Consider the following 25542-nt stretch of genomic DNA (forward strand, 5'->3'; position numbering starts at 1 on the left):
TGGGGATCTGTTTTAATCTCTGCTCAGCGGGTTCCTTTTCTTGTTTGTGACTCTCACTCTGGAGCAGATTATATGACAACGTATCATGAGAAATTACAATCCTTAGCAACAGAAATAACTGGAAACAGAAACGGGTTCTGTGACTGAAAGGTCGAAAGGGAACACGGTGAGCCGTGGGTGGGAAATCTGATGGTTTTGTTTAACAGAGAACGTTGTGTTTTTAAGTCCTGCGTGTCTACAGCTTGTCTGTTTCAGATGGTTGCTGTGTGACACTGAAAGGATTCGATGCTTTACGAGCATCTCTTGTATCCCTGAGTTGTTATTCCTGCTTTGTTATCTCAGGGTGAATTCCTTGGCTCGTTTAACCCTCTTACCCCGCCGTGACGTTTTTGGCTTTACTTGCTAGATTTAGGGTTAGATGTAGCAGATGCACACATCTGGATGACCCCTTTATTCTAAAAATCATTACGTTTGGAAAAAAAATGTAATTTACGATTTGAGAATTTCAGTTCTGCCTCCTTAAAAACAAACAAAAGACCATTTTAACCTCACTGCGGTTTCCAGAACAGCAGCTACGACCCCAGATGTCACTGGTGGAACTTCGTAAACATGACTTAAAACTAGACCTTAAATACTGTAAAGGGTTAAATTTACATCTATTTAATGAACCATAAGACGTGAGATTCCATAGTAAATATGAAATCAATCTTATGGATCTTTGGGTACTTTTAACCAGAAGATTGGAACTTTTTATTGCAGGGATTATGTAACACTTCGTATTAAATAAGCGACAAGAGAAGAGAGAATCACCTTTAAATTCAATTTTGAATTTGAATTGAATTGAATTGAAAATGTTTAAGAAGATTTATTTCTAAACAATTTTAAACAAGACTAACTCTAAACTCTAAGTGAATTGATGGATCTTGGTGTGGTTGAGACGTGAGATGAATGGTGTATGTGTGAGTTGTCGTTGTCATCAGAACTCTCGTATCCGGAGAAGCAAGTCTGAGTGATGAAGTGATGTTTTGCTCTTAAGCTATGATCGGAGTTTCATAAGCACACGAGATGCCATTTTGTCCCTCCACACATACGACCTCCGCACAGATCCGGAAAACCAGGTCCTCGAACCCCCCTTTCGGTACCGGAGCCGATGAAACAGCATCAGCAGTACGACAGACTAGTCTTTGGATTGTCTCCAGGTAAAAAGCGACAGTTGGTTGACAGCGTCAGATGGACCCGGAGGGTCAGTGAGTTCAGCTTTTATTCTGAAGGGAACCGTTGCTTGGTTGGTAAAGTGCAACAGATTTTATCCAGCTTGTTGGTTCTTTGCTTGAAAAGGAAGTCCGGGTGGCCGGTCCGATACTTCTCTTAGCATGCGGTGAACTGATCTAAGATGGCGTGGGGACTGGTTTTATTAATCTGGATGTTTTGATTTCTGGTTGAATCAAAGTTGGCAGATTTATAAACACCACAGAGACTATGCCACGCTTCAGAAAGGAAGGTTCCGATTGGATGAGTAAAAGCAATGTGTCCTGTGTTTACATTACGTGTCGTCAGAATGTCTAGTGCAGCTAGATTAAAGTCATATTACTTATTAAAACTTACTAATCATAACATTGTCATTCTACAGATAGGTCAACATCTTATTATTGACTAACACTTTATTTGATTAGCTTTATTAAAAATGGAGTTCTTTGATTTATTAAAAAGAAAGAGTCCTTTGTCTTCGTTCTTCTCTTGGGCTGGAAAGGAAAACAGTTAAGAGGAACGTGTTCTTGGGTCCGTGAGGGCGCACAGGGTTGGTTAGCGTTCCTCCTACGTTCGTCACAGCGGTGGATGGGATTTGAGCGGGCGCTTTGCCGACTTCCGGGGAGATTTGTTACCGGAAGACAAGATGAACAGCTCTCTACAGGGACTCGGCTCTCATCATTCACTTTGAAAACCCGTTCAAAAGATTCGATTCGTTCGTGAACGTCACATCACTATGACCGATCCCTTCGTTCTATTTAGGTGGAGATGTGTGAGATGGTAGGAAACATGTCTTCATGCAGGAAGACAACCACACGACGTCATAAACTGAAGCAAGGATGAAGCTAATGTCTTTAACGCCTTTTTGGTTTTGATAGTGTTGTTATTGGGTTTAAAATTTGCAGCACAATAATTGGCATCATGTCTAAAATACGACTGAGATCTAAACCCGATTTATTTGTATTTATTTGCAAACATTAAAAATCCCAGCCTGATTTTCAGTCGGTGCATTTACATTGCATAAGAAAACCAAACTATTGCCGTAGATAGACTTGATTTCTAACATGCATGTAAACACGTCAGCCAAACTGGTTCTAATCCAGCTGAAGCACCCAGATAATTCCACAGGAACCCAACATCATCAGCTGAGCTGCTGTCCTTCCATGCTCTATGACCATGGGCTAACCAGAAGAATGCCAACACAAACGGACGCATGTCGCTGCCTACTGCAGCAGATTCAAGTCGGCCCTTAAAACACACTTTTTCAGTGTTGCCTTCCCTCTGTGACACTTTACATGAAAATCCAGCACCGGGTTTATTTTTCTTAATTTAGTTTTTATGATTCAGTAGCTCACTTTTTACACCTCGCACCATCTTGTAGCTTTTTTGGTTTTATTTGTGCCGTTTCAAATGGTTTTTATCATTTGTCGCATAATTTTTATTTTTGATAGTATGGTTAACTGTTCTCTTCTTCTATTGTTTTTGTAGGAATTTTTGTCCTTGATTGTTTATGTTTTTATGTATTTTACCTGATTTCACTGTGTTTTGTTGATTTATTCAAGCATTTGGCTTTTTATGTACAGCGCTTTGGTTAGCTGCCATGCTATTTAGAAATGGTGCTTTATAAATAAATTGATATGATATAGAGTGAAACAAACATCATTTTCTAACGTCCATGTAAACTAGGACAAAAGCTCCCAGTTTATTACCTTAGATCGACTTAAGTGCACATGCAAAGGCACTGGCTGAGTCCAGGTGAATGAGAAGGATTCCCCGATCAGGTTGGAATGTTCTGTCAGAATGACACGAGCTCAGGTAGTGGGACTGCTTCCCATTATTCCGGCGTTTGTAGACGTGCACAACTGTCTTTGGGGAGAATACGTTTTTGAGAGATGGCAGATGTCACTTTCAATGGTGCTGTGGGATTAAGTCAGATAGACCTAACTGAATCAGAATGATCGTCTTGTTGTTGCCAGAGATCCTTTGTATAAATCCTCTGCCTTGTTCTCGTCTCTCAGTGTTTGGAATCCTCTTTCCTGATGGAGTGCAGAGCCACCTGGCAAGCGCTCAGCTCCGATGAAGAAGACACCCTGTGTGACATGATGATGCAGAGTGTGTTGTCTCACCTCCAGATGCACAGAAGTTACACTCACTCTTTGTGTGCCTCCTTTACCATGCACTGCTCCATCTTCTGCACCACCTCCCCTTCTTTTTACCACCTCTGGCAGTCCTCCATCTTGGGGGCGGGACATGCTCTGATCTTTAAACTGTCTTCCAGAGTCAAACACCACTTCATCTTGTTCCTCATCTCTGCCTGTGTTCGCGCGTGTGTGTGTGTGTGTGCGCGCGCGCATGTGCGTGTGTGTGTGTGCATGTGTGTGTGTGTGTGTGTGTGTGCGCGCATGTGCGTGTGTGTGTGTGCATGTGTGCGTGTGTGTGTGTGTGCATGCGTGCGTGCGTGTGTGTGTCTGTGTGTGTGCGCATGTGTGCGTGCATGTGTGTGTGTGTGTGTGTGTGTAAGTGTGTGTGTGCAAGCATGTGTGCGTGCATGTGTGTATGTGATCACGTGCGTGCCTGCATGAGTGCATGTTTGTGTGTGTGTGATTGCATGCATGTGCGTGTGTGCCTGCATGTGTGTATGTGATCACGTGCGTGCCTGCATGTGTGCATGTTTGTGTGTGTGTGATTGCATGCATGTGCGTGTGTGCCTGCATGTGTGTATGTGATCACGTGCGTGCCTGCATGTGTGCATGTTTGTGTGTGTGTGATTGCATGCATGTGCGTGTGTGCCTGCATGTGTGTATGTGATCACGCACGTGCCTGCATGTGTGCATGTTTGTGTGTGTGCGCGCATGTGTGAGTGCGTGTGTGTGTATGTGTGTGTGTGCAAGCATGTGTGCGTGCATGCGTGCACGCATGTGTGTGCACGCATGCGTGTGTGTGCGTGCATGTGTGTAAGTGATCACGTGCGTGCCTGCATGTGTGCATGTTTGAGTGTGTGTGTGTGTTTGTGTGTGTGTGTGTGCATGCTTGAAGCAGAAGCTTTATAAAACAAAGGTGTCACAAAATAAAATAATATGAATGAATGAGTCAACTAAAGAAAACGTAACTGATTAAAAAACTCTACTTTAACACTAGAAGGGCCACGATACAGACGAACTAAAACAGAAGCTTCGTCATCGCAGCCGAGTCGATCAGTTTACTCGACGTGGCGCCGGACTCCTCCTTCATGAGAGCCCAACTCTCCCAGGTGAGAGTCAGGATCTCTCCGCTTGGATTTTCCGTGTGTGACCTCACAATTCCATCACGACTCCGTTGATTATGAGGCTGTTAGGCATGATGGTGGCAACACATGTTGTGATCCACTCAGATTGCTTCATATGAGGCATCTCCATCATCGGTTCGCTCTCCCCAAGGTGTGTCAGAAGAGCTACTGGTTTAGCCCTCGGCAGGGAGAGACTTTGAGCACTGGGGATACCCTGATGTACTGCTGGGAGGAGCTCCCCTCGGACCACTGACGTCACACATCCTTAACCCACTGGCCTCCCCACGTCTGCTCACGTAAATATGCTAGAACTGACGTTTGGAATGTTCAAATCCTATACCTCTCCGCTCAAGGTTCATCATGTTCTTATCCACACAGACAATCAGATAGCATTCATTAAAATCGCCAGGGCAGGGCTCGTTCGGCCACACTCCTGCGTGTCGCCAGGGAGCTGCTCTGCTGGGCTCATGTAGACCTGCTGTAGATCAGGGCGATCTAGTGCTGGTGTAGTCCTCTGCTGATGAATAGAGGTCTACTCTTCAGCACCATTAAAACCCATGCTGCAGCTGTCTCCTCCTTTTATCAGGGGTTTGAGGACAGATTGGTTTTTAATCATTCGCTCATGAAACGTTTCCTGAGAGGCGTCAGAAGACACAGACCTATGTCCCGCTCACTAGTCCCTCACTGGGACTGAACGGTGGTTATATGTAGTTTGACTAAAGCACATTTAGAGCCCGTGGATCAGGTTTTGTTCAAGTTCCTGTCGCCCTGCTGCCAGCTCTAACATCTGGTAAGAGAGTGAGCGACCTGGCTGCCCCCTCTGTGGCTCCATCGTACCTCAGGATTAGGAATGATGGCGGTTCTGCTGTGTGTGTCCTAACCCGGCGTTCATGCCTAAGAGCATCACCAGCTCATTCAGGTCGGGAACTACGCCGGATGAGTTTTTTCCTCCTTTTTGTGACACTTAAGAAGAGGCGGCCTCTAGGGATGGGTACCTTTGACATTTGAATCGATTCGGTACCGATTCCCGGTACCTAGGAATTGATACCGGTACTTAACGGTACCAATTTTCGATACTTTTGAGTGTTTAATATTTTAATTCTCTTTTATAATTAAATATATATTTTTCTCAATATATAACCATATTTGATAAATATCACGATAAATAACATACAACTGTTTGTATTTTAACATCGTCCTTGTAGTTTTATAAGCTGATAATTAAACTGAAGCAAACATCTTTACTGTGAACTAAATTTACTGTGTATCTTCATTCCTTTTGCCGTCCTTTTTCTTTGATTTTTCCTACTGGGAAGTTAGAATTTCTGAGGAGAAAGTGAACGCACCATTAACTGATAACAATGGTAGCAATGGAAGCTAACATATCAAGCTAACGTTATCTTAAACAGTTTATTTAGCTGCTGGAGCAGATTAAAACGACGATGCCTCACACTTAGATCGTTGTCGCTGGCTTCGTCTTCACCCAATCACCTGTCGCATTTAGTAAAGTGAAGCCAAACTTTAGAGCGCGTTCATGTTCTTCTAGTCGAAAATTCTGAGTTCCGAGGAGAAAGCGAACGCACCATTAGCGAAACGGAAGCTAACATATCAAGCTAACGTTATCTTAAACATTTTATTTACCCACCGGAGCAGATTAAGACGAGGATGTCTCACTTAGATCATTGTCGCTGGTTTCATCATCACCCAGTTACCCATCACATTTAGTGAAGTGGACCCAAGCTTTAGCGTGCGTTCTTTCTACCATGCTGCTCTGTTTACAACTCGCTCGCAGCGACCGACGACATAACGCTCTTGCGCATGCGCAGCTGTCTAGGCAAGTTCTCGTTATGAAGGACGGGTACCGAAATGAGGAACCGTTTCAAATGACGTGAATCGGTGCTCGTTCGGTACTATGGAATTCGGTCGGTACCTTAAAAAGTACCGAATTCGGTACCCATCGCTAGCGGCCTCTCATGTTTTGCGTAATTTTACACAAAAAAAAAGAAAATATTTTGTCAACCAAATGAACTCTGTCATCACGTAAGGTAAATGTTGTTCAATCAATCAATCAAACTTTATTGATACAGCACTTTTCATGCACAGGAAGCAACACAAACTGCTTAACAGATTAAAATTACCCGTATAACCCACATGCCCTCCCTTTCCCACACTTAAAACAATTATGACCCCAATCCACAAACCATTCCCAGGCACACACACACACACACACACACACACACACGCACGCACGCACGCACGCACGCACGCACACACACACACACACACACACACACACACACACGCACGCACGCACACACACGCACGCACGCACGCACGCACACACACACACATAACACATTAAAAGACCACAGTAAACACTAGTCTGAGCTCAGATTGGACAGGTAATGAAAGACACGCCATCAAGGGAGCCATCTGCCTCGACAGCAGCAGCCAAGACACCAGTCCAGGGCGCCCTGGGAGGGAGGGTGGCAACCCCCACCACTACCTGGGCGCTACCCAAGGAGCGCCCCAGCCGCCGCCACCGACCCAGAGGAAACACTGGAAGGATTAAAATACCTGATGTGTAAAATAACAAGAGCTATATAGATAGTAAAATATCCAATAAAATGTGATTATATAAATAAAACAACATAAATGTGTAACACAACAGTAATTAAAAATAAATAAATAAGTAAAACAAGCAATGCAATAAATCGTAATCGGTTAAAAGCTAAACTAAAAAGGTGGGTCTTGAGCCCGATCTTAAAAACATGAACGTTCTCTGCGACCCTGAGATCCTCCAGCAGCCCATTCCAGAGGCGAAGACCGTAATAACTAAAAGACGCCTCGCCATGACTGTGTGTCCTGACTTTATTAATGACAAGGAGATGGCTGCCAGAGGAGCGCAGGGACCGCGAGGGTTCATACGGTAAAAGCAGTTGTGAGAGATAAGACGGGCCAAGACCATTAAGACACTTAGAAACCATTAAAAGTATCTTAAAATCGATCCTGAAACATATGGGGAGCCAGTGCAGTGATTCTGAAACCGGAGTGATGTGCCCCCGCCTCCTGGTCTTCGTCAGGACACGAGCTGCTGAGTTTTGTAAAAGTTGTGGACCTGAAGTGCTCTTTTTGGGAAGACCAGAAAGCAGGGCGTTGCAGTAGTCTATCCTACCGGTGCGTCAGCGTCTCCATATTGGCCCGAGAGAGAACGGGGCTTCATCCATATTGTATAATCAGATGCACTCCCACTTTACTTTTCATTTGTAATATTTTCTATTTACTGCTTCAGTGATAAATTCCTGCAGCTTACAAAAGTGTTTCTTCAGACTTTTCTTTGCATGCAGACTTGGCTTCGTCTCCTCGGCTGGATAGTTGTTTTCCAAAAATTGGCCTCATCTTGGATTACTCCTCTGTAATCACAGGATTAAAATCTAACCACTTTGGCTCTTGGTTACAGAAGATCGGGTTAATGTGAAATATGAAAGTGGGTAATTAGCTTGCTGGTGGGCTGAACTCGGAAGCATCAGTGTTGGCTAGCTTGCTCCAGTATCAGCGGACCTGAAAGGCTGAGCTCTCGAGCAGAGAGCTAATCTCTGCGTGACATTTGACTTTCAGCTTTCTTATTAGGAAACGGCACTTCAGCTGTTGCCACGGAGTTTAGAGAGCAACAAATAAACGAGGCTCACACACACAGACTAACATTTAAAGAAAATTTGTAAACGTTAAGAAAAAATTAAAGTTAAGCTGCACATTTGACACTGTTGCAAATATCAGAATCATTTGCACAAGTGCTGCATTTGCATAAATTGGTGGTGCAAACTTAACTTTTTGCAATTTATCCCCATTTTATTTGCAATATGTTGCTCTCTGAATATCTCTGCTCTGTCACAGCTTGGTCTCCTATAGGTCTCCCAACTCCTCCCAAAGTTCTCACACATTTCTCGCACCTTCTGACTGTAAAAGAGTTAATTTACATCTAATTAAGGACCCGTGAGACATAAGATTCCGTAGTAAATATGAAATCAGTCTTACGGACCGTTGGGTTATTTTAACCAGAAGATTGGACATTTTTATTGCAGGGATTAGATAACAGCTTCGTATTAACTCAGACACAACAGAAGAGAGCGAGTTAGGTTTTAAAAGTTTAAAGATTTATTACTAAACAAATTAAAACTAGACTAACTTTAACACTAAATGTATGGTGTTACTAACCCCGGGTTTCCACTGGAGCCGTCAGCAGCACGTCTTGCTCGCGTAAGCTGCTGCTTGGCCTTTCCCACGAGACGCGAAGCAGCAGGGGAGCAGCTGTCACCGACCGAGCACGAAGTCACACGAGTGACTTCGTCAGTAAACACAACAACAAGCAGGAGAAAACTACAACATGGTTTGTGTTTTATGTCCGTTTTATAATCGCCAATACGGACCTGAAAAACAAAGGAGACCGCTAGCTAGGTGATAACTTCTCACGGGGACGCACAGTTAGTAACCTTTTTTATAAGTAAAGCAACCGGAAGACAGTACGTTCTTTATTCTGAAAATCCCGGGAGCTTCTCTCAATTTCCGCGTCCGATTTCCTGTCTTTCCTTCCCCAAAAATGTCGAACATGACCCGTTTCTGAGGCGTCGCGCGTAGAAAATAGAACCGGCGTGTAAGGGCCGCGCCATGCTGCTCCTGAGACGCGGCCGACTCGCGCTGCCGACGGCTCCGGTGGAAATGGTTCTGTTGACCACAGCGGTTCCTATCAGCAGCTATGACGTGCTGCTGACGACTCCTGTGGAAAGCCGGGGTTAGGTGAATGAGACGGAGAATGGTGTAGTGTGGAATGTTGTTCAGAACCAGCAAACCGAAGAAACGATTAGTTCTGGTGGGAAATGAAGGTGATGTCTTCGCGCTAAGCTTTGGTTAGATTCATAAACACATTCAACACCATTCTGTCGGTCTACGTACCCTTAGCGGAAGTCCCCGTCTAGATCAGGAGGTGTAGAGGTCCAGCTTGACCTTTGTGGAGCCGAAATTTGTAGAAGCAGCCACGGCAGCCGACCACCAGTCTTGAGATACTCCCGGGTCACGACAGTTTTGTTGGCGTCTAGCGAGACCCAAACCTGGGTCGTGATGGTTCAGCTTTTATTCTGAAAGGAACCATTGCAGCAGTTGGAACAGCAACAGATTTTATCCAGCTTGTCGTTGGTTCTTTCGGCTGAAGAGGAAAGTTACGGATTGGCCACTCAGACAACTTCTCTAGAACGCTTTGAACTGGCGTTAGAGATGACGTGGGCATAGTTTTATACTTCCGATGTTTTGGTTTATGGTCGAATGAAAAGATGACAGATTTACCAAACACCACCAAAACTACGCCTCCGTCAGATCTGGCAGATTCTGATTGGATCAGTAAAGCAATGTGTCATGTCTTAACGCTACGTGAGATCATTCCTAGTGGAAACATTTAAAGTCATATTACTTATTATATTCTATAGGATTATAATAAAGTAATTAATATTTTGATTTCACAGATTGGTCACATCTTATTATTGACTAACACTTTGTTTGATTAGCTTTATTAAAATAGAGTTCTTTGATTTATTAAAGGGAGAGAGTCCTTTCTTCATTCTTCTCTTGGGCTGGAAAGGAAGCAGTTTAGAGCACATGCATGAGACCTTGAGGCCATATCTCATGCAGACTAGTTCTGTGTCAGAGGAGAGGGGAAAACGTGACTTTTAGGTGGAAAACAGTCATTTAACGGAAACCAAACTGAAATGTGCACCAGTTGTCTGTGAAAACTTTAATATCCTTTTAGTCCTTCCAAGAGAACAACTTTTGTGCTCTTTTTTGCAGGCTTGTGGAGACGGGGAGTGTTCAGAGCTTATCCTTGTCCGACAGTCACCTAGCAGAGCTCGACGGCGACGCCCTGCGTTTGTTCGGCCTCGGAGCCCTGGAGGCCCTAGAGAGGGGCTGGGGGGCTCAAACTGCTGGTGCCGTCACTGTCATCACTTTCCGCTATATCAATTTTGACGCCATTGTGCCAACTCTGCCCAGATTAAGAGTCAAGTTCCCAAATCTGTCGGTGAGGATGCATCAAATATGGTTTTCATGAAACCACAGAAACACAACGGGTCGCGGTGATGGATGTTCTAGGATGAGAAAACATTAGTAATCCAGATTTGATTTTATAAGCTAATCTAGCATTGTTCCGTTTTTGTTCATAACCGGATGTGCTGCACATCCTGCTGTAATTCAGATTGTTTACTTCGCATCCCTCAAAAATGTTTATTTTTGTTCGGAAGTGAGGAGGAATCGACTCTGATGAGGTAATTTAGCCATCTATGGTGACGATGAGCCTTAAGAGGCTCCACTTCTGATTTCTGCTTTATCCAGACTTGTGTGTCCTGCTCCAAACAGGCACTCTCCCTAATCTTGCTAGTCTTATAATCATCTTGGTGCTTTCTGAGCTCTAAACTCCAACGATGGCTCCTTTAAGCCTAACAGCAGCTTCCTTCTGTCTATTTCAGCATCTGATCTTTCTGGAAACCAACATCAGCCGTCTCCCCCAGCTGGCGGCTCTGGCTCAGGTGAGGCGGCTGGACCAGCTGACCATCCACCCAGAAGGCAACCCAGTCGTCAGTCTGAAATTGTGGCGCCCATTCATCATCTACAGACTGCATCACTTCAATCTCCAGAGAATAAACGGCCTGGAGGTGAGCGCCAGGCTGGGTTTTGGTTGCAGATCTTGAGCCGTACGCGCGGCAGGCGGGCGGGGGTGGAGTGCTGATCTAGTAGCTGGCGGTCATTTACCGTTGATGAAAGGATGGCCTTTTCTTGCTTTTCTGGAGGAAAAGCATTTGGTTTAGGCTGAAATATGAAGGATTTAATACATTTCTCATTCCAGCTTTGTTAAATGTAGACATTCAGATGTTGTTTAGATATTTTTTATAAATAAAAAGTGCAAATTACTAAATATAGATAGGAGTTGAGGTGCTAGTTTTTGGTATAGTCAGTTTATTTCCAGTCATTTTGTCATTATTGTTCACTTTTGATGGTTTTCCCTCTATGTTCACTAGAAATAGACCTTTTTCACAGAAACCGGAAACACAAGAGGGATGAGTGAAAATGCTTCCACTGCAGCCTAAACGAAGTTTATTTACACTTTCAGGAATATCCTCCCTTTGGTAAATGGCCTGTATTTGATATAGAACTTTCCAGAGACCTAAACCCCCCAAGTCGCTTTACAACACAGTCATTCACCCATTCACACACTAGTGAGGAGCTATGATGTAGCCACAGCTGCCCTCGGGAGAGGCTGCTGAGCACTGGCGCCATCGGTCCCTCCGACCACCACCAGCAGACAAGGTGGGTTAAGTGCCTTGCCCAAGGACACAACAGCGGCATTGACCCTAACTTTAGCTTAGGGTTATTGTTCTTTATTACTGTTACCTTTATTTACGGAGCCAACATAATTTTCCAGTCACGTTGCCGCTATCCATTTACATCCTAGAAACGTTTGTTTCCTAAACAAAAACATCCACTCAGTCTGGGTTTGGGGGACTTTTTTAGTTCTGTAGCTGCACCTCTAAAAGTTTTATTATCTGTTGTTGTTTGTTCTCGGTGAAATTATGTAAAAGTGCAAATAAGATCTTTATCCTTCCTCGGTTTTCTTGCCTTTAGTCCATTCCTCTCACCTGCCCTGCAGCCGTTCATCAGCCCAGCTGCTCTCACTCATCTAACACCCATCCCTGTATAAATACTCCCCACTGCTTGTTTTCTTGCTCTTTAGTTTCCAGTGACCAGCTCAAAGTTGCCCCTTTCTACTGCCTTAACCGGCCCTCCTCATTTTGTTTGTTTATATTATAAAAGTTTTGTTCACATCTCTATTTTTCTGTCACCTACAGTTTGTGACGGGATGTTTTGGTGAAGGAGTGGCGACTTATGGACAAGAAACTCCTGTTAAATGTGTTTAATTACTGTTCTTAGCAGTTTGTTGATTTAGTTTCTCAGTTTTTATTCTTTTTAGTTTAATTTGTTTAGAAAACCTCAGAATGTAGTTTTCTTCGTGTTGTAGGTCTGTTCAGTGGAATGTGTGTGTGTGTGTGTGTGTGTGTGTGTGTACGTTAGGTGACCATGAACGATGTGATTGCTGCAGAGCGAGTGTTTGGGACTCTGGGTCACATAGCAGCCACGGAAACGCCTCGCTGTCGGCTCCTGCTGCTCCTAGAAGAGTCCAGGTGAGAACTCCGTGTGTGTTTGTATGTTTAGACGTTTCAAGAGTGTTTGGATTCCCAAATGAGTTCATCTTCTGCATTTTTAGGTTCTGTACATGTGTGTGCATGCCTGTGTAGCATTTCTTTTGTATACATTTGTGTGTGTGTGTGTGTGTGTGTGTGTGAGTGTGTTTTTAGTGTGTGTGTGTGTGTGTGTGTGCGTACGTGCGTGCGTGCGTGCGTGCGTGTGTGTGTGTGTGTGAGAGAGAGAGAGAGAGAGAGAGAGAGAGCCTGGCACCAAGGAGCCGGGGGATTTAGACTGGGTGTCTCAGGGTGAGGGTGGGTACTTGGCACTCGGATACAAACATTCCTTCCAGCTAAATACCTCTTGAGGACTGTCACTCTGGGTCAATAGAAAACGTTCCGCAAGTTTTCGAGTCAAAAGTCAGCTGAACGTGTCACGAGATGCAAAGCAGATTTTGTTATTAGAGGTAAAAGAAATAGCCTAATGCAGACCTTTGTTACAGTTTCTACCGTGTGACTGCATCCTGTCAGCAGTCAATGGAAAGCGCATCCCTGTTCATTTAGCTTCCTCTCTAATAATCACCATTTAAGTCATTCTGTCGTTTATATCAGGAGTGTTGAAAGTGCAGGCCTAGCTAGCTCAGGTTGTTGTTACAAATTAAAAATTATGCAGATCAATCAGAATATATTTTAAATAGAAAAGTTTATTCCTCTTGTTTTGGTGGCCTAAGGATTGAGACACTGCTTTTTGCAGATGATGTGGTCCTGTTGGCTTCATCAGAACGTGATCTTCGGCTCTCATTGGAGCGGTTCTGTGCAGCAGCTGGGATGGGGGGGAGCAGCTCTGACAAGTATAAGGGGGCTAGACCATTCAGGGCCTTGTAGGCAAAAGTTAGAACCTTGTGTTGTATTCGAAATTGCACAGGAATCCAGTGTAGATCAGCCAGAATGGGAGGGATGTGACAGCGTTTATTTGCATTGGAAAGAAATCTGGCTGCAGCATTCTGGACTTTCTGCAGACGATTTAGGACAGATACATTTACACCAATTAGAACCGAGTTGGAAAAGTCGAGTCTGGAAGTGATAAATGCATGAATAACAGACTCTAAGTGTGGCCTCTTAAGAATGGGCTTTAGTCGTGTAAGGCGACGAAGCTGGAAGAAGCAGGATCGAACAGTGGCATTAACACGTGCACTCATTGACAAGTCAGCATCCAGTTTAACCCCAAGGCTGGTCACACAGGAATTAAGGTTGAGGGGGGAGAGGGAGAGATCAAAGGCCGCAGAAGTATGCAGATTATGTTTTGGTTTGAAAAGAATGGCCTCGGTCTTATTGTCATTGAACTTCAGGAAATCGGAAGCTAGCCAGGTTTTAATTTCTGTGAGACATTCTGAGAGCTGAGTAATGGACCTTGACTGATTTAAAGCCACATAAATTTGACAGTCATCAGCGTAATTGTGATAATGTAAGCCCCGTTTAGCAATGATGTTTCCCAGTGGAAGAATATATATATATATATAGAAAAGAGGAGTGGACCTAGAATAGAGCCCTGGGGAACTCCCCAGGGGGGCGGGACAAAAGGAGAAGAGCAATCACCTATGTGAATGCTGAAACTCCTGTCAGACAGATAGGAGTGAAACCAATTTAGCGCGGTTTCAGTGACTCCAACAAAAGATTTCAGCCTAGTTAACAGAATGTTATGGTCAACTGTATCGCATGCCGCTGATAGGTCTAGCAGTAGTAACAGAACAAAGGAACCAGCATCAGTTTCTGTCAGAATGTCATTTAACACACGAATAAGTGCAGACTCGGTGCTATGATTTGGCCTAAAAGCAGACTGAAAATGGTCGAGGAGTGAATGTTCCAGTAAATGATGTGAGAGTTGAGCATGTACCACGTTTTCAATAACCTTTGATAAAAAAGGAAGTTTGGAGATTGGACGGAAACTTGCATAATCATTTTGATCCAGGCCAGGTTTTTTCAATAGCGGTTGGACGACTTAAAGGATTCTGGAAACACTCCCGACGACAAACTGTAATTTAAAATACTCAGAATAAAAGGACCCAGTACTGGTAGAACCCCTAGTAGCAACATTGGGGGGAGAACATCCAGTGGGGAACCTCAGGGTTTCATGGACTTGATTAATTTATCCAGATATTGAAGGGAGACATGATCAAAATCAGAGAATGGAGGAGAACAGAGTGACTCTTTCTGGGTAACAGGTCCCAACAGATTATGTCTAATAGTACAGATTTTTTCCAGGAAAAAAATCTGAAAATCAGTGCATAGTGCTATGGTTGGTGTGTGTGTGTGTGTGTTTGTGTGTGTGTGTGTGTGTGTGTGTGTGTGTGTGGGGTGGGGGGTTCCTTCAGTGAAAGAACAGAGTTAATGGTACTGAAAAGCTTGCGTTGATCACCACGATGCCTCTCAATGATGTTGTCAAAATAATTATTTTTAGCTGATCTGACAGCTTTTTGGTAAGCTGCCAGGGAGTCTTTCAGCATTTGTAGCTTGTCCTTTTTCCATCTACGTTCAAGTGTCTTACACTGGCGTCTGAGAGCACGAGTGTTGTCGTTTGACCAGGGATCAGAGATGGTCTTTTTTTGCCTGAGTTTAAGCGGTGCAACAGAGTCAAGGGCAACAGAACAAGCCATACTGAAGGAGTCCACCAAACCATCTACCCCCACCGATGTAGATGGGGGAAAAGATGTTAAAAGGCCTCCACCTTCTGTCTCAGCTCTCTCTTCACTATGACAGATTGGCACAATGCCCGCATCACTGCAGATGCAGCACCAATCCACTGGTCCAGTGTCCGGTGTTTCACGGCCAGGACAAAAACCACATTGTTCCTCCTGAATCCGAGGTTCGACATACCGATGGATCCTCCTCTCCAGAACCCCTGAATAGACCTTACCAGGGCAGGAATTGTGACACATGAAGGCATATCAGTGTTTGATTTTGGACCCCAGCTGCAAAGATTTGATCTCCTCTGCAACTAATAAATAAAAATCCGATCATTAAATCAGATAAACTTTGATTTTAAATGGAAATTTGCATTAAAAACTGAGAATATGACACGTCCCATCCAAATGTGATCCCAAACACAAAACAGAAACCCAGTGGTCTAACTGGACCTGTCAGTGTTGAGTTTCTGTCTGTGTTTTAACGTTTTAAACGCGTGGATCTATGCGAAGTCCGGCTGCTGCCCTCGGATGCGTTCCGGCACACAGAAACCTCCTCCTTGTCGGGAATGTTTGCCTCCAGCTTGCTAGGTAGATCCTAGCATCCTGGCACTGAGCAGCCCAACATGTTGGAGCAGAAGTGTGACACAGGAGAGGGGAGAAAACATTTGGTGGAGTTTACCATGGTGGTGTCTGCTTACCCTGGTGTCTGACGCTCCCTTTTCTCCCAACCCTGAAGGAAGCGGCAGCTGCAGTTCCTGTTGGAGGGGCGCGGCCGGCGGGCCGGGCTGAGTCCGGAGGAGCTGAGGGATAACGGGAAGCTCCTGGGAGAAGGCCTGAGCAGAGCGCTGTTTAACTACCCAAGCAGAGACGGCAGCGTAGAGAGCCCCGAGGTTGGTTCTGTTTTAGTGCCACCTACAGCCAAAAGGCCAAAGGTCGGTGAGGAGGTTTTTGCCTGCGCTTGTTCATTCGGTAGATGTTACCATGAGCTGCAGGAAGAAGTAGAGCTTAGTTCCTACATGCAACAGAAATGTGGACTTACTACTAACAGGAAATGCTGTCAGATATTCAGCTGAAACATGGTGCGGTAGCTGAGAGTCATCCAGAACACGCATGGATCACACGCCGATGTTATCATCACATTTGGACTGAATTGACTGCAAATCCATCATTTCTCAACATAAGATGATCTTAGTTTCAAACCTGATTTTCCCCTTTTGATCCTAAATCGTCCCGATGGAGCATCAAAAGAAACTAAATGAACTGTGTTCACATCCAGAATCAAACCCAGGTCTTCTGCATGGGAGTCAGACATCTTACAAGGTGAGCTAAAGCACCAGTAATATTTGGTGCATCTGTAACATTTATATCCTTGATGACAGCTGAAACAACGTCAAACCAAAGAATGGTTCGGAGCGAAAATGGCTATTTTGTTGCTAATTTGCAGGAAATATCTAGAAGAAAGTTCTACAGAAAGTAGCTGAAGGTTGGTTTATGCTTGACGTGTCCGCAAGGTCCGCACGGCTCCGCGCGGAAAAGTTGTGTCATTTTAACAACCACGCCCCTCCACCGCACCTCCTCACGGCCCAGAATTTCCGCGACGCGCACCTCGGAAAATTTCTAACCACGCGGACGGACGCGGAAAAACATGGCGGACCGGCAAGAACTAGTACGGCAGAGGTTCGTAAATACAGACATTTGTATGATTCAGCTCTCAGAGATCACCGTGATCAACATGTTGTTAATAATTCTTGGAGAGAAATAGCTCGCACTGTCGGAAAAGACGAGAACGCTGTTAAAAATGCTGGAATGCCATGTTGTAAACAGTAATTTCTACTTCTACTATGGTGTAGTGTTGGATGCATGCCGTAGAGCTCCATGTTGCCCCCTACAGTTTGGGAGAATATTGGCTCACCGCATAGACGAGCCGCACGAACCATAAAAGCTGCGAGTTGTGAAGCGCGTTCCATCCGCGAGCCGCATCACCACGCGGAAAGTGAATGCGTCAAGCATAAACCAAGCTTAAGGGTCCTCAGAAATGTAGCTAGCTTTGTCACTAGGCGTTAGGAACAGCGACAAAGTGGCACTGCCTCTCTCTCTGCTGCTAAAGCTACGGATAGCAAATGCTACGGGCGATGCCTGAGCGTGAACGCGCATGAAGCAGCCTGCTCGACCCGAGCATCTCTCTTTTTCTGTGATTTTACAGGAAAAACAGGCAATCACAGTAAAAATGCCAGGGCTCATTCTACAGGACCAGGGCATTGCAGGAGAACGTATGAAGAAGACATTTATTATTTCTATACATGTTTTGGCTGTCACACTTCCATAATGTCCCTTTAAATCAGAGCTTTAGACCGAAACGCCATGATGGAAGTCTAGTTTTGTGTTATTCATGATCTTAGACAGTCATAACAATAATAATAATAATAATAATAATCTGGAATCTGGAAAACAGATTCCTGGAAACCAAGAAATCCAGAAGATTAACTGTAGCTACAAACAGGTAAACAAAACTGTTTCTGTGTTTAAAAAAGAACGAAAGCATGAATCCAGAAGATTGTTCTTCTCGGAAGTGCCCACATCATCAGAAGGACGCTTTCCATAAACTAACCCTGAAACTGCCTTAGAAGCATGGATTGATTCTGGCACTTCAGTGAAAGCATACAAATATACAAAACATATAACAATAATAATAATAGTAATAATGCATTTAATTTATAGGCGCCTTTCAAAGCCCAAGGTCACCTCACAAAAACATGACAAAACTTACATGAAAATAAGAATAAGATCATTTAAACAATAGAATTACAAAGACTATACTCTAAATTACAGAGCCGAGAGTTTGTGGACTAGACAGAGTAAGCCGGTTTGAACAGGTGAGTTTTGAGTTTGGATTTGAATGAGAGGAGGGAGTCTGTGTAAGATGTTGTGTGGTCCGTCGGCGTGAATGACTCTCAGCTGCTAATGCACTCAGTAGCTATACAACCTATACTTGTCTCTGATGGTTTAAGCACAGACGGCCATCTTGAACCAGTGGCGGCTCCAGAAATGTTTTTCTGCAGGTGCTATGAAGGAGCTAGTCTTTTCTATTGAGGGTGCTATGAAGGAAGTGGTCATGCGTACCTATTGTTCTCTAAAACACCTTCAACACTAGCAGATACACATGCGTGCACAACACCTCAACAACACCTGAAACAATCATTAATGTACATCATAAACATATGAACAATCGCTGACTTTTCCATGAAATCATAAACACACACAGCCACACAGAAAACCATCTATAGGTTAGCTAACTTTAGTGTTAGCATTTCCAGCGGCTAAACCCTGGACTGCTGCGGCGGTTGAGGGTTCACTCTCTTCATCCAGATCCGTAGGGTTTTGTGGGTCTGAGATCACTTCCAAACATTCATTCGTTTCTGACTGAACCCGTGGAAATGTGGGCAACAAAAACCAATCCATCTTACCGCTAGCTCTACCTTTCACTCGTTCACAGGTGGAAAATGAGGTCAAAGGTTAACATCAATTTCCTGTTTTGGTTTAAGTTTTTACTATCTAGATGATAATTTACTGATTATTTTTGTTTTGTATGTTAAATATTATCACATCCACACGTTAAATTAAAATTAGAGTGTAAAAAAAAATCTAATATTTACTTGGGGGTGCAATGACTAATCCAGGGGTAGCTATAGCGCCCCCTAGCGCCCCCCCCCCCCCCCCCCGGCGCCGCCACTGTTTTGAACGGACTCCAGGCTTTAATGCCTTTCGTTTGTGGGGGTAAATACACCGCTCTGCCCCCAAAAAGTTGCTAGCTGGATGTAACTAAGCAAACCGGTAGGAGCCTCCTACTGGATAATTACTGCAGGGCGATTATCTTTCAGCTGCAACAGCTTAATTAACCCAACTGGTGCAACGAGCTGCTTCTCATTTCTTAAACAACCAGGTGGAAAGACACATCTGGCGGTGGAAAGTTGTTAGTCTGTGTGAGAAGGGTCAGATCATTGGCATCAAGATGATGAGTCCAGATGGACCCTGTTCCAGAGTGATGGCGCATCAGGGTAAGAAGAGAGGCAGAAGGGATGCACCCATCATGCCTACTGTACACGCCTGTGAGGGCAGGGCTATGATCTGGGCTTGCTGCAGGTGGTCAGGCCCAGGTTCAGCAACAGGATGTGCTCCAAGAATGAGGTCAGCTGACTACCTGAATATCCTGAATGACCAGGTTATTCCATCTTCCCTGATGGCACGGCCACATTCCAGGATGACAATGCCAGGATTCTTCGGGCTCAGAGAGTGAGAGAGTGGTTCAGGGAGCATGAGACGTCATTTTCACACATGGATCGGCCACCACAGAGTCCAGACCTTAACCCCATTAAGGATCTTTGGGATGTGCTGGAGAAGGCTTTGTGCAGCGGTCAGACTCACCATCATCAGTGCAAGATCTTGGTGACACATTAAAGCAACACTGGACGGAGATAAATCTGGTGACGTTGCAGAAGCTTATTGAAACAACGCCACAGCGAATGTGTGATGTCATCAAAGCTAAAGGCGGTCCAATGAAATATTAGAGTGTGTGACTTATTTTTTTAGGTGGCAACTTTTTTTTGGACGAGTAGTGTTCGTTTGTCTTATGTCGAGGCTTCTGTATGAGTCACGTGATTTTTAATCTTCACAGCTAAAGGAAAACCTTAAAGGTTGGGTAGGAATTTCCAGGAACTAGCCTGTTACAGCAAGCCAAAACATAATTAAAATGTCCAGCCCCCTTTATTTAGACCCGCCTCTAAGGCATGCCAACAGAATAAAGGTGAAATAGAACCCTCGTGGCATCGGTTTGCAGCTTTTTCTATTCCTATAGTTAATGTCATCGTTCAAATACAGCCCCTGTCCTAGGTGTTCACTTCCTGTTCAGCTGCCCAAGGCCAAGAGCACACGACTCATGCACATACAGTTGTGGTCAGAAGTGTACATACACTTGTAAAAAATATAATATAATGGCTCTACTGAGTGTCCCGTTATTTCTAAAACTCTGATTTTTCTCTGATAGAGTGATTGGAACAGATACTTCTTTGTCACAAAAAACATTCATGAAGTTTGGTTCTTTAATGTCTTTATTATGGGTTAACAGAGAACAGTGATCACATTTGCTGGGTCACAAATATACATACAGCAACATGAACTAGCAATTTTGGTGACTAAAGCCCCATTCCCACCTGTACCGGGTCGGCCCGGGCCGGGTAGCGTAGGTTGTTTACATATCTGGGTGGCCTGGAATTTTCCCGGGCCAACCAAGGCTCATTCTCGGCCCTCTTCCCGAGGGGTACTGCTTCAGGCCGACCAGGGCCAACACGCCCACTGCTGACAGCAAATTCACACCTTCCATTAGAGCAAGCCTCTGATTGGTGGGTAGAATCAGCCCACATGGGCTTAAGACAAGGATGTGTGGAATCAACCGGGCCAGGCTGGGGCCGACTGGGGCTACCCGGCCCGGGCCGACCCGGTACAGATGGGAATGGCCCATTAGAAACGTGTCAGCGAACTGAGCTTCATAGCATGGCCTCTTAACTTCTTGTGAGTGATTATGAGTGACTACAGCTGGTGACTTCTCTTAGGCCAGGTAAATAGGGCTCATTGGATACAAACGCCCACAAACGCTACAATGGGAAAGTCAAAGGAGCTCAGCATGGATCTGAAAAAGCGAATTGGTGACTTGAACAAGTCAGGAAAGTCACTTGGGGCCATTTCAAAGCAGCTGCAGGTCCCAAGAGAAACAGTGCAAACAATTGTTTGTAAGTATAAGGTGCATGGCACTGTTTCATCACTGCCAAGATCAGGAAGAAAACGCAAGCTATCACCTGCTGCTGAGAGAAAATTGGTCAGGAGGGTAAAGAGTGAACCAAGAATCACCAAAAAGCAGATCTGCCAAGAATTAGAAGCTGCTGGAACACAGGTGTCATTGTCCACAGTCAAACGTGTTTTGCATCTCCATGGACTGAGAGGCTGCCGTGCAAGAAGGAAGCCCTTGCTCCAAAAGCGGCACCTTAAGGCTCGACTGAAGTTTGCTGCTGATCACATGGACAAAGATAAGACCTTCTGGAGGAAAGTTCTGTGGTCAGACGAAACAAAAATCGAGCTTTTTGGCCACAATGCCCAGCAATATGTTTGGAGGAGAAAAGGTGAGGCCTTTAACCCCAAGAACACCATGCCTACAGTCAAGCATGGTGGTGGGAATATTATGCTGTGGGGCTGTTTTGCTGCCAATGGAACTGGTGCTTTACAGAGAGTAAATAGGATAATAAAGAAGGAGGATTACCTTCACATTCTTCAACATAACCTAAAATCATCAGCACGAAGGTTGGGTCTTGGGCGCAGTTGGGTGTTCCAACAGGACATTGGCCCCAAACACACATCAAAAGTGGTAAAGGAATGGCTAAATCAGGCTAGAATAAGGGTTTTAGAATGGCCTTCCCAAAGTCCTGACTTAAACCCCATTGAAAACATGTGGACAGTGCTGAAGAAACAAGTCCATGTCAGAAAGCCATCAAATTTAACTGAAATTCACCAATTCTGTCAAGAGGAATGGTCAAAGATTCAACCAGAAGCTTGCCAGAAGCTTGTGGATGGCTACCAAAAGCGCCTAATTGAAGTGAAAATGGCTAAGGGACATGTAACCAAATATTAGCACTGCTGTATGTATATTTGTGACCCAGCAAATGTGATCACTTTTCTCTGTTAACCCATAATAAAGACATTAAAGAACCAAACTTCATGAATGTGTTTTGTGACAAAGAAGTATCTGTTCCAATCACTCTATCAGAGAAAAATCAGAGTTTTAGAAATAACGGGACGCTCAGTAGAGCCATTATATTATATTTTTTACAAGTGTATGTAAACTTCTGACCATAACTGTAGTGGGGTACCTGTAAACTGGGGAGGGCAGTTTGATGGTTGGATCTGGATTCAGTCATTAAAAAAGGGACTTTCATAATAATTGGATGAGGTTTTTCCAGAATAATTATTACTTAGTTTTTTTGACAAAATATTTAATTTATTGGTTGCCATCAGTGAGTGATCGGTATCATTTCCGTGAGTTTCAGGGCTGCTGCCAGTTATGGATCAGCGCCAGAACTAGTACTGGTTAGCTTCTCTTCTTATTCTGCGTTCATTCAAGTTGCCTCTGCTAAAGATTCTGGAATCTGTAAACCTCAAATGTAGAGTTACTAATTCAACTTTTTACAGTTTTTCTCAAATGCTAAAACACATTTCACAAACGTTTCCTCCATGTTCCCCAACGTCTAAACACAACACCCTTTTCTAAAACTACGTAAACACAACGGAAGTTACGGTGTAACTATGGTTCTGTGAGTTCCTGGATGACTGCCAGTCACGGGGGTCACTCGGAACTTCTCGGGCGAGAAGATCCCGGGAGACCCGAACGTAGCTATCGGCGCGTAACTTATAGACTCGCGACCAGGTGCGCTACGTGTCACGTGCGTGACTTTGTTTACATGAATACTCGACCTGCGCAGAGCGCGAGGAGATACGTCCACTCTGTTTACTGCCACTGGCAGTCAGGAGGGAACGAGACAGAGCCACACCTTCTCACTTCAAAACTCAAACTTTCACACCGAAAGAGCAGAATAAATCTATAGAACATTCTGCAGGTACACTGTAACACAACTCATGCAAAAACAGAATATATGGCACACAACAGTACTCTTGAAAACATGAGCAGGGTGTGAATTTTTTTTATTTACTTTATTCACAACACACACACGCACACACACACACACACACACACACACACCACAATCACTGTGCGGCATCATGTCGCAGAGCTGCATCGGGCCACATCACCTCATCCACATCGCAGGCTATATTGTCTCTTGCTAGGCACCGCGGGAAAAACGCCCTGGAACGGCGAATCCATCCTTGTAAGGCCTCCACTGGGATGTCACCACAGGCCAGCTCCATCGCCCTTAGGAGGTTCTCTCTAGTGTTTGGTTGTCTGTCATAAACCTTCCATCTCCACGATGAGAAGTTCTCCTCTATAGGGTTCAGGAAAGGGGAGTAGGGTGGCAGACAGACGCTTAAAAAGTGGTTGCTGTTGGTGGTGAACCACTCTCTGGTTTGGTTTGTTCTGTGGAAGCGGACATTGTCCCAAATGATCACATAAATGTGATGTGCGGGCCCAGGATGGTGTTGTTGGCGGTCCAGGAGGATGTCTTTTAGCTCCTCTAGGAAGGTGAGGAGATGTGGTCACAGCATTAGCAACAGGTGTCTTCAATTTTGAGTCGTTGTGTGTAATGAATGACGACAGGTGTGTTCATTGTGTTCAGTTAGTGCTGACTGTGGCAAGCATTTGGCATCACATGAGCTTTCATTTGAGAATATGAGCAGAGTTCTTTTGCAACTTGTGTTTTAGCAAGAAAAATGTGTTTGGATTGATGAGAACGGAGGATTGTGTTTTGTGAATTGTGTCTTCATGTGAAATGCGTTTATGATGTTGGAAGGTGATGATTTAGTAAATGTGTTTAGACAACTGGTCATTTGGTTTAGAGGATTGGCTTTTGTGTTTTAGCATTTGAGAAAAACTAACAAAAATGAGCAAATAATCCAGGGGACTGAAAATTTACAATCATAAGATCCAGAAATAGATTAAGCGTTGACACGAAACACACGTGAAACAAAGAGAACGACTGATTTTTTTTAAATTAAAACCATAAAGTTTCATCCCCGCCAACACCATCCTGTTTTTTTCCCCAGGAGGGCTCGGTGGCATCCTCGGAGCGTGCCGCCATCGTAGAGCAGTACCTCCAGGAGTTGGTCCAGAGGGCGTCGGAAACGAACCTGAAGGGTGAAGCGCTGCACAAGCTCTGGCCGTCCATGTTCGCTGAGATGGTCCGGGACTGCGTGCTGGAGATGAGAGACCGAACGGCCTTCCGTCAGGCCAGTCTAACAAAGCTCACCGACACCAAGTGAAGCGGGTCAGCTGTTCTGTCTGAGACCACAAACACCTGAGCACGTGTGGGCGTGGCTTCCCGCAGCTTCTCCTCATTACACATTCATCACCTGGTGATTTAACATTTATTAGTCTGAGGCGGCTCCTCCGGAGATGGACGTAGACTGTTTTTCAGATGTCTGAATCCTTCTGACTGAATGTAGATTTTCTCTGTTTTTTCTGTTTGGAGTTGAATCAAACTTGAAGAAAGTTAAAAGCACTTAGCTGACCAATCCTTCGCACTTTAAAAACCACGTCACCATCCTTCGTCTAAAACCGTCTCCGTCAGCGACATCTCGTTGTCAGCATAATGATCCCACCTCCTTCTGCCTGACGTCATAGACAGGGCACAACAGAGACCAGGTCTCTTGTCTTGGTTTACAGTTAAACTCTGTGTTGTACTTAGAATTAAAAGATTCTGCTTTAACCCTGACTCGGTGTGCGTAGTTATCGTGGTTCCTCTGAAGAGCATCCAGTAAGAGTTGTTTAATTTTTTCTGTTTAATCCTGGAAAAAACTAAACTCCACCTTTAATTTAGGCTAATTTAATCTTTTATAGGAAGAGCGACCATATTTGGTTACTTATGCGTGGCTATGAAGACGACACCAGAAGCACCGAGGTATGTAAAGGGTTAAGGTCTCCATGCTGGAGCAGCAACGAGGTCCAAACGTGATGTCCTCCAGGTAGCAGGAGTGTTGGAATGTCCCTGAAGGTTTGGAAGCTTCACCTGTCCCTCACCCACACACACACACACACACACACACACACACACACACACGCTCAAGCACACACACACACACACACACACGCTCAAGCACACACACACACACACACACACACACACACACACGCTCAAGCACACACACACACACACACACACACACACGCTCAAGCACACACACACACACACACACACACACACACACGCTCAAGCACACACACACACACACACACACACACACACGCTCAAGCACACACACACACACACACACACACACACACACACACACACACACACACACACGCACACGCACACGCACACACACACACACACACACACACACACACACACACACACACACACAGACACACACACACACGCTCAAGCACACACACCCACACTCAAACATA

The 25542-nt window shown here is 44.6% G+C and overlaps 1 protein-coding gene across 3 annotated transcripts in view; it reads left to right on the forward strand.

The window, feature by feature from the left end:
- LOC139071854 (leucine-rich repeat-containing protein 49) overlaps positions 1-24534 on the forward strand; it is a 57250-nt gene extending 32716 nt beyond the window's left edge. For all 3 annotated transcript variants that reach the window (XM_070555151.1, XM_070555153.1, XM_070555152.1), the window contains 5 exons: positions 10349-10577; positions 11023-11208; positions 12623-12732; positions 16153-16306; positions 24177-24534. In XM_070555151.1, the coding sequence (XP_070411252.1) occupies positions 10349-10577; positions 11023-11208; positions 12623-12732; positions 16153-16306; positions 24177-24392 (895 nt within the window). In that variant the 3' untranslated portion in view covers positions 24393-24534. The remainder of the gene's footprint in view (positions 1-10348; positions 10578-11022; positions 11209-12622; positions 12733-16152; positions 16307-24176) is intronic.
- The last annotated feature ends 1008 nt before the right edge of the window (positions 24535-25542 follow it).

This window comes from Nothobranchius furzeri, chromosome 9, assembly GCF_043380555.1.
Source record: "Nothobranchius furzeri strain GRZ-AD chromosome 9, NfurGRZ-RIMD1, whole genome shotgun sequence".
NCBI classification, from domain to species: Eukaryota; Metazoa; Chordata; class Actinopteri; order Cyprinodontiformes; family Nothobranchiidae; genus Nothobranchius; species Nothobranchius furzeri.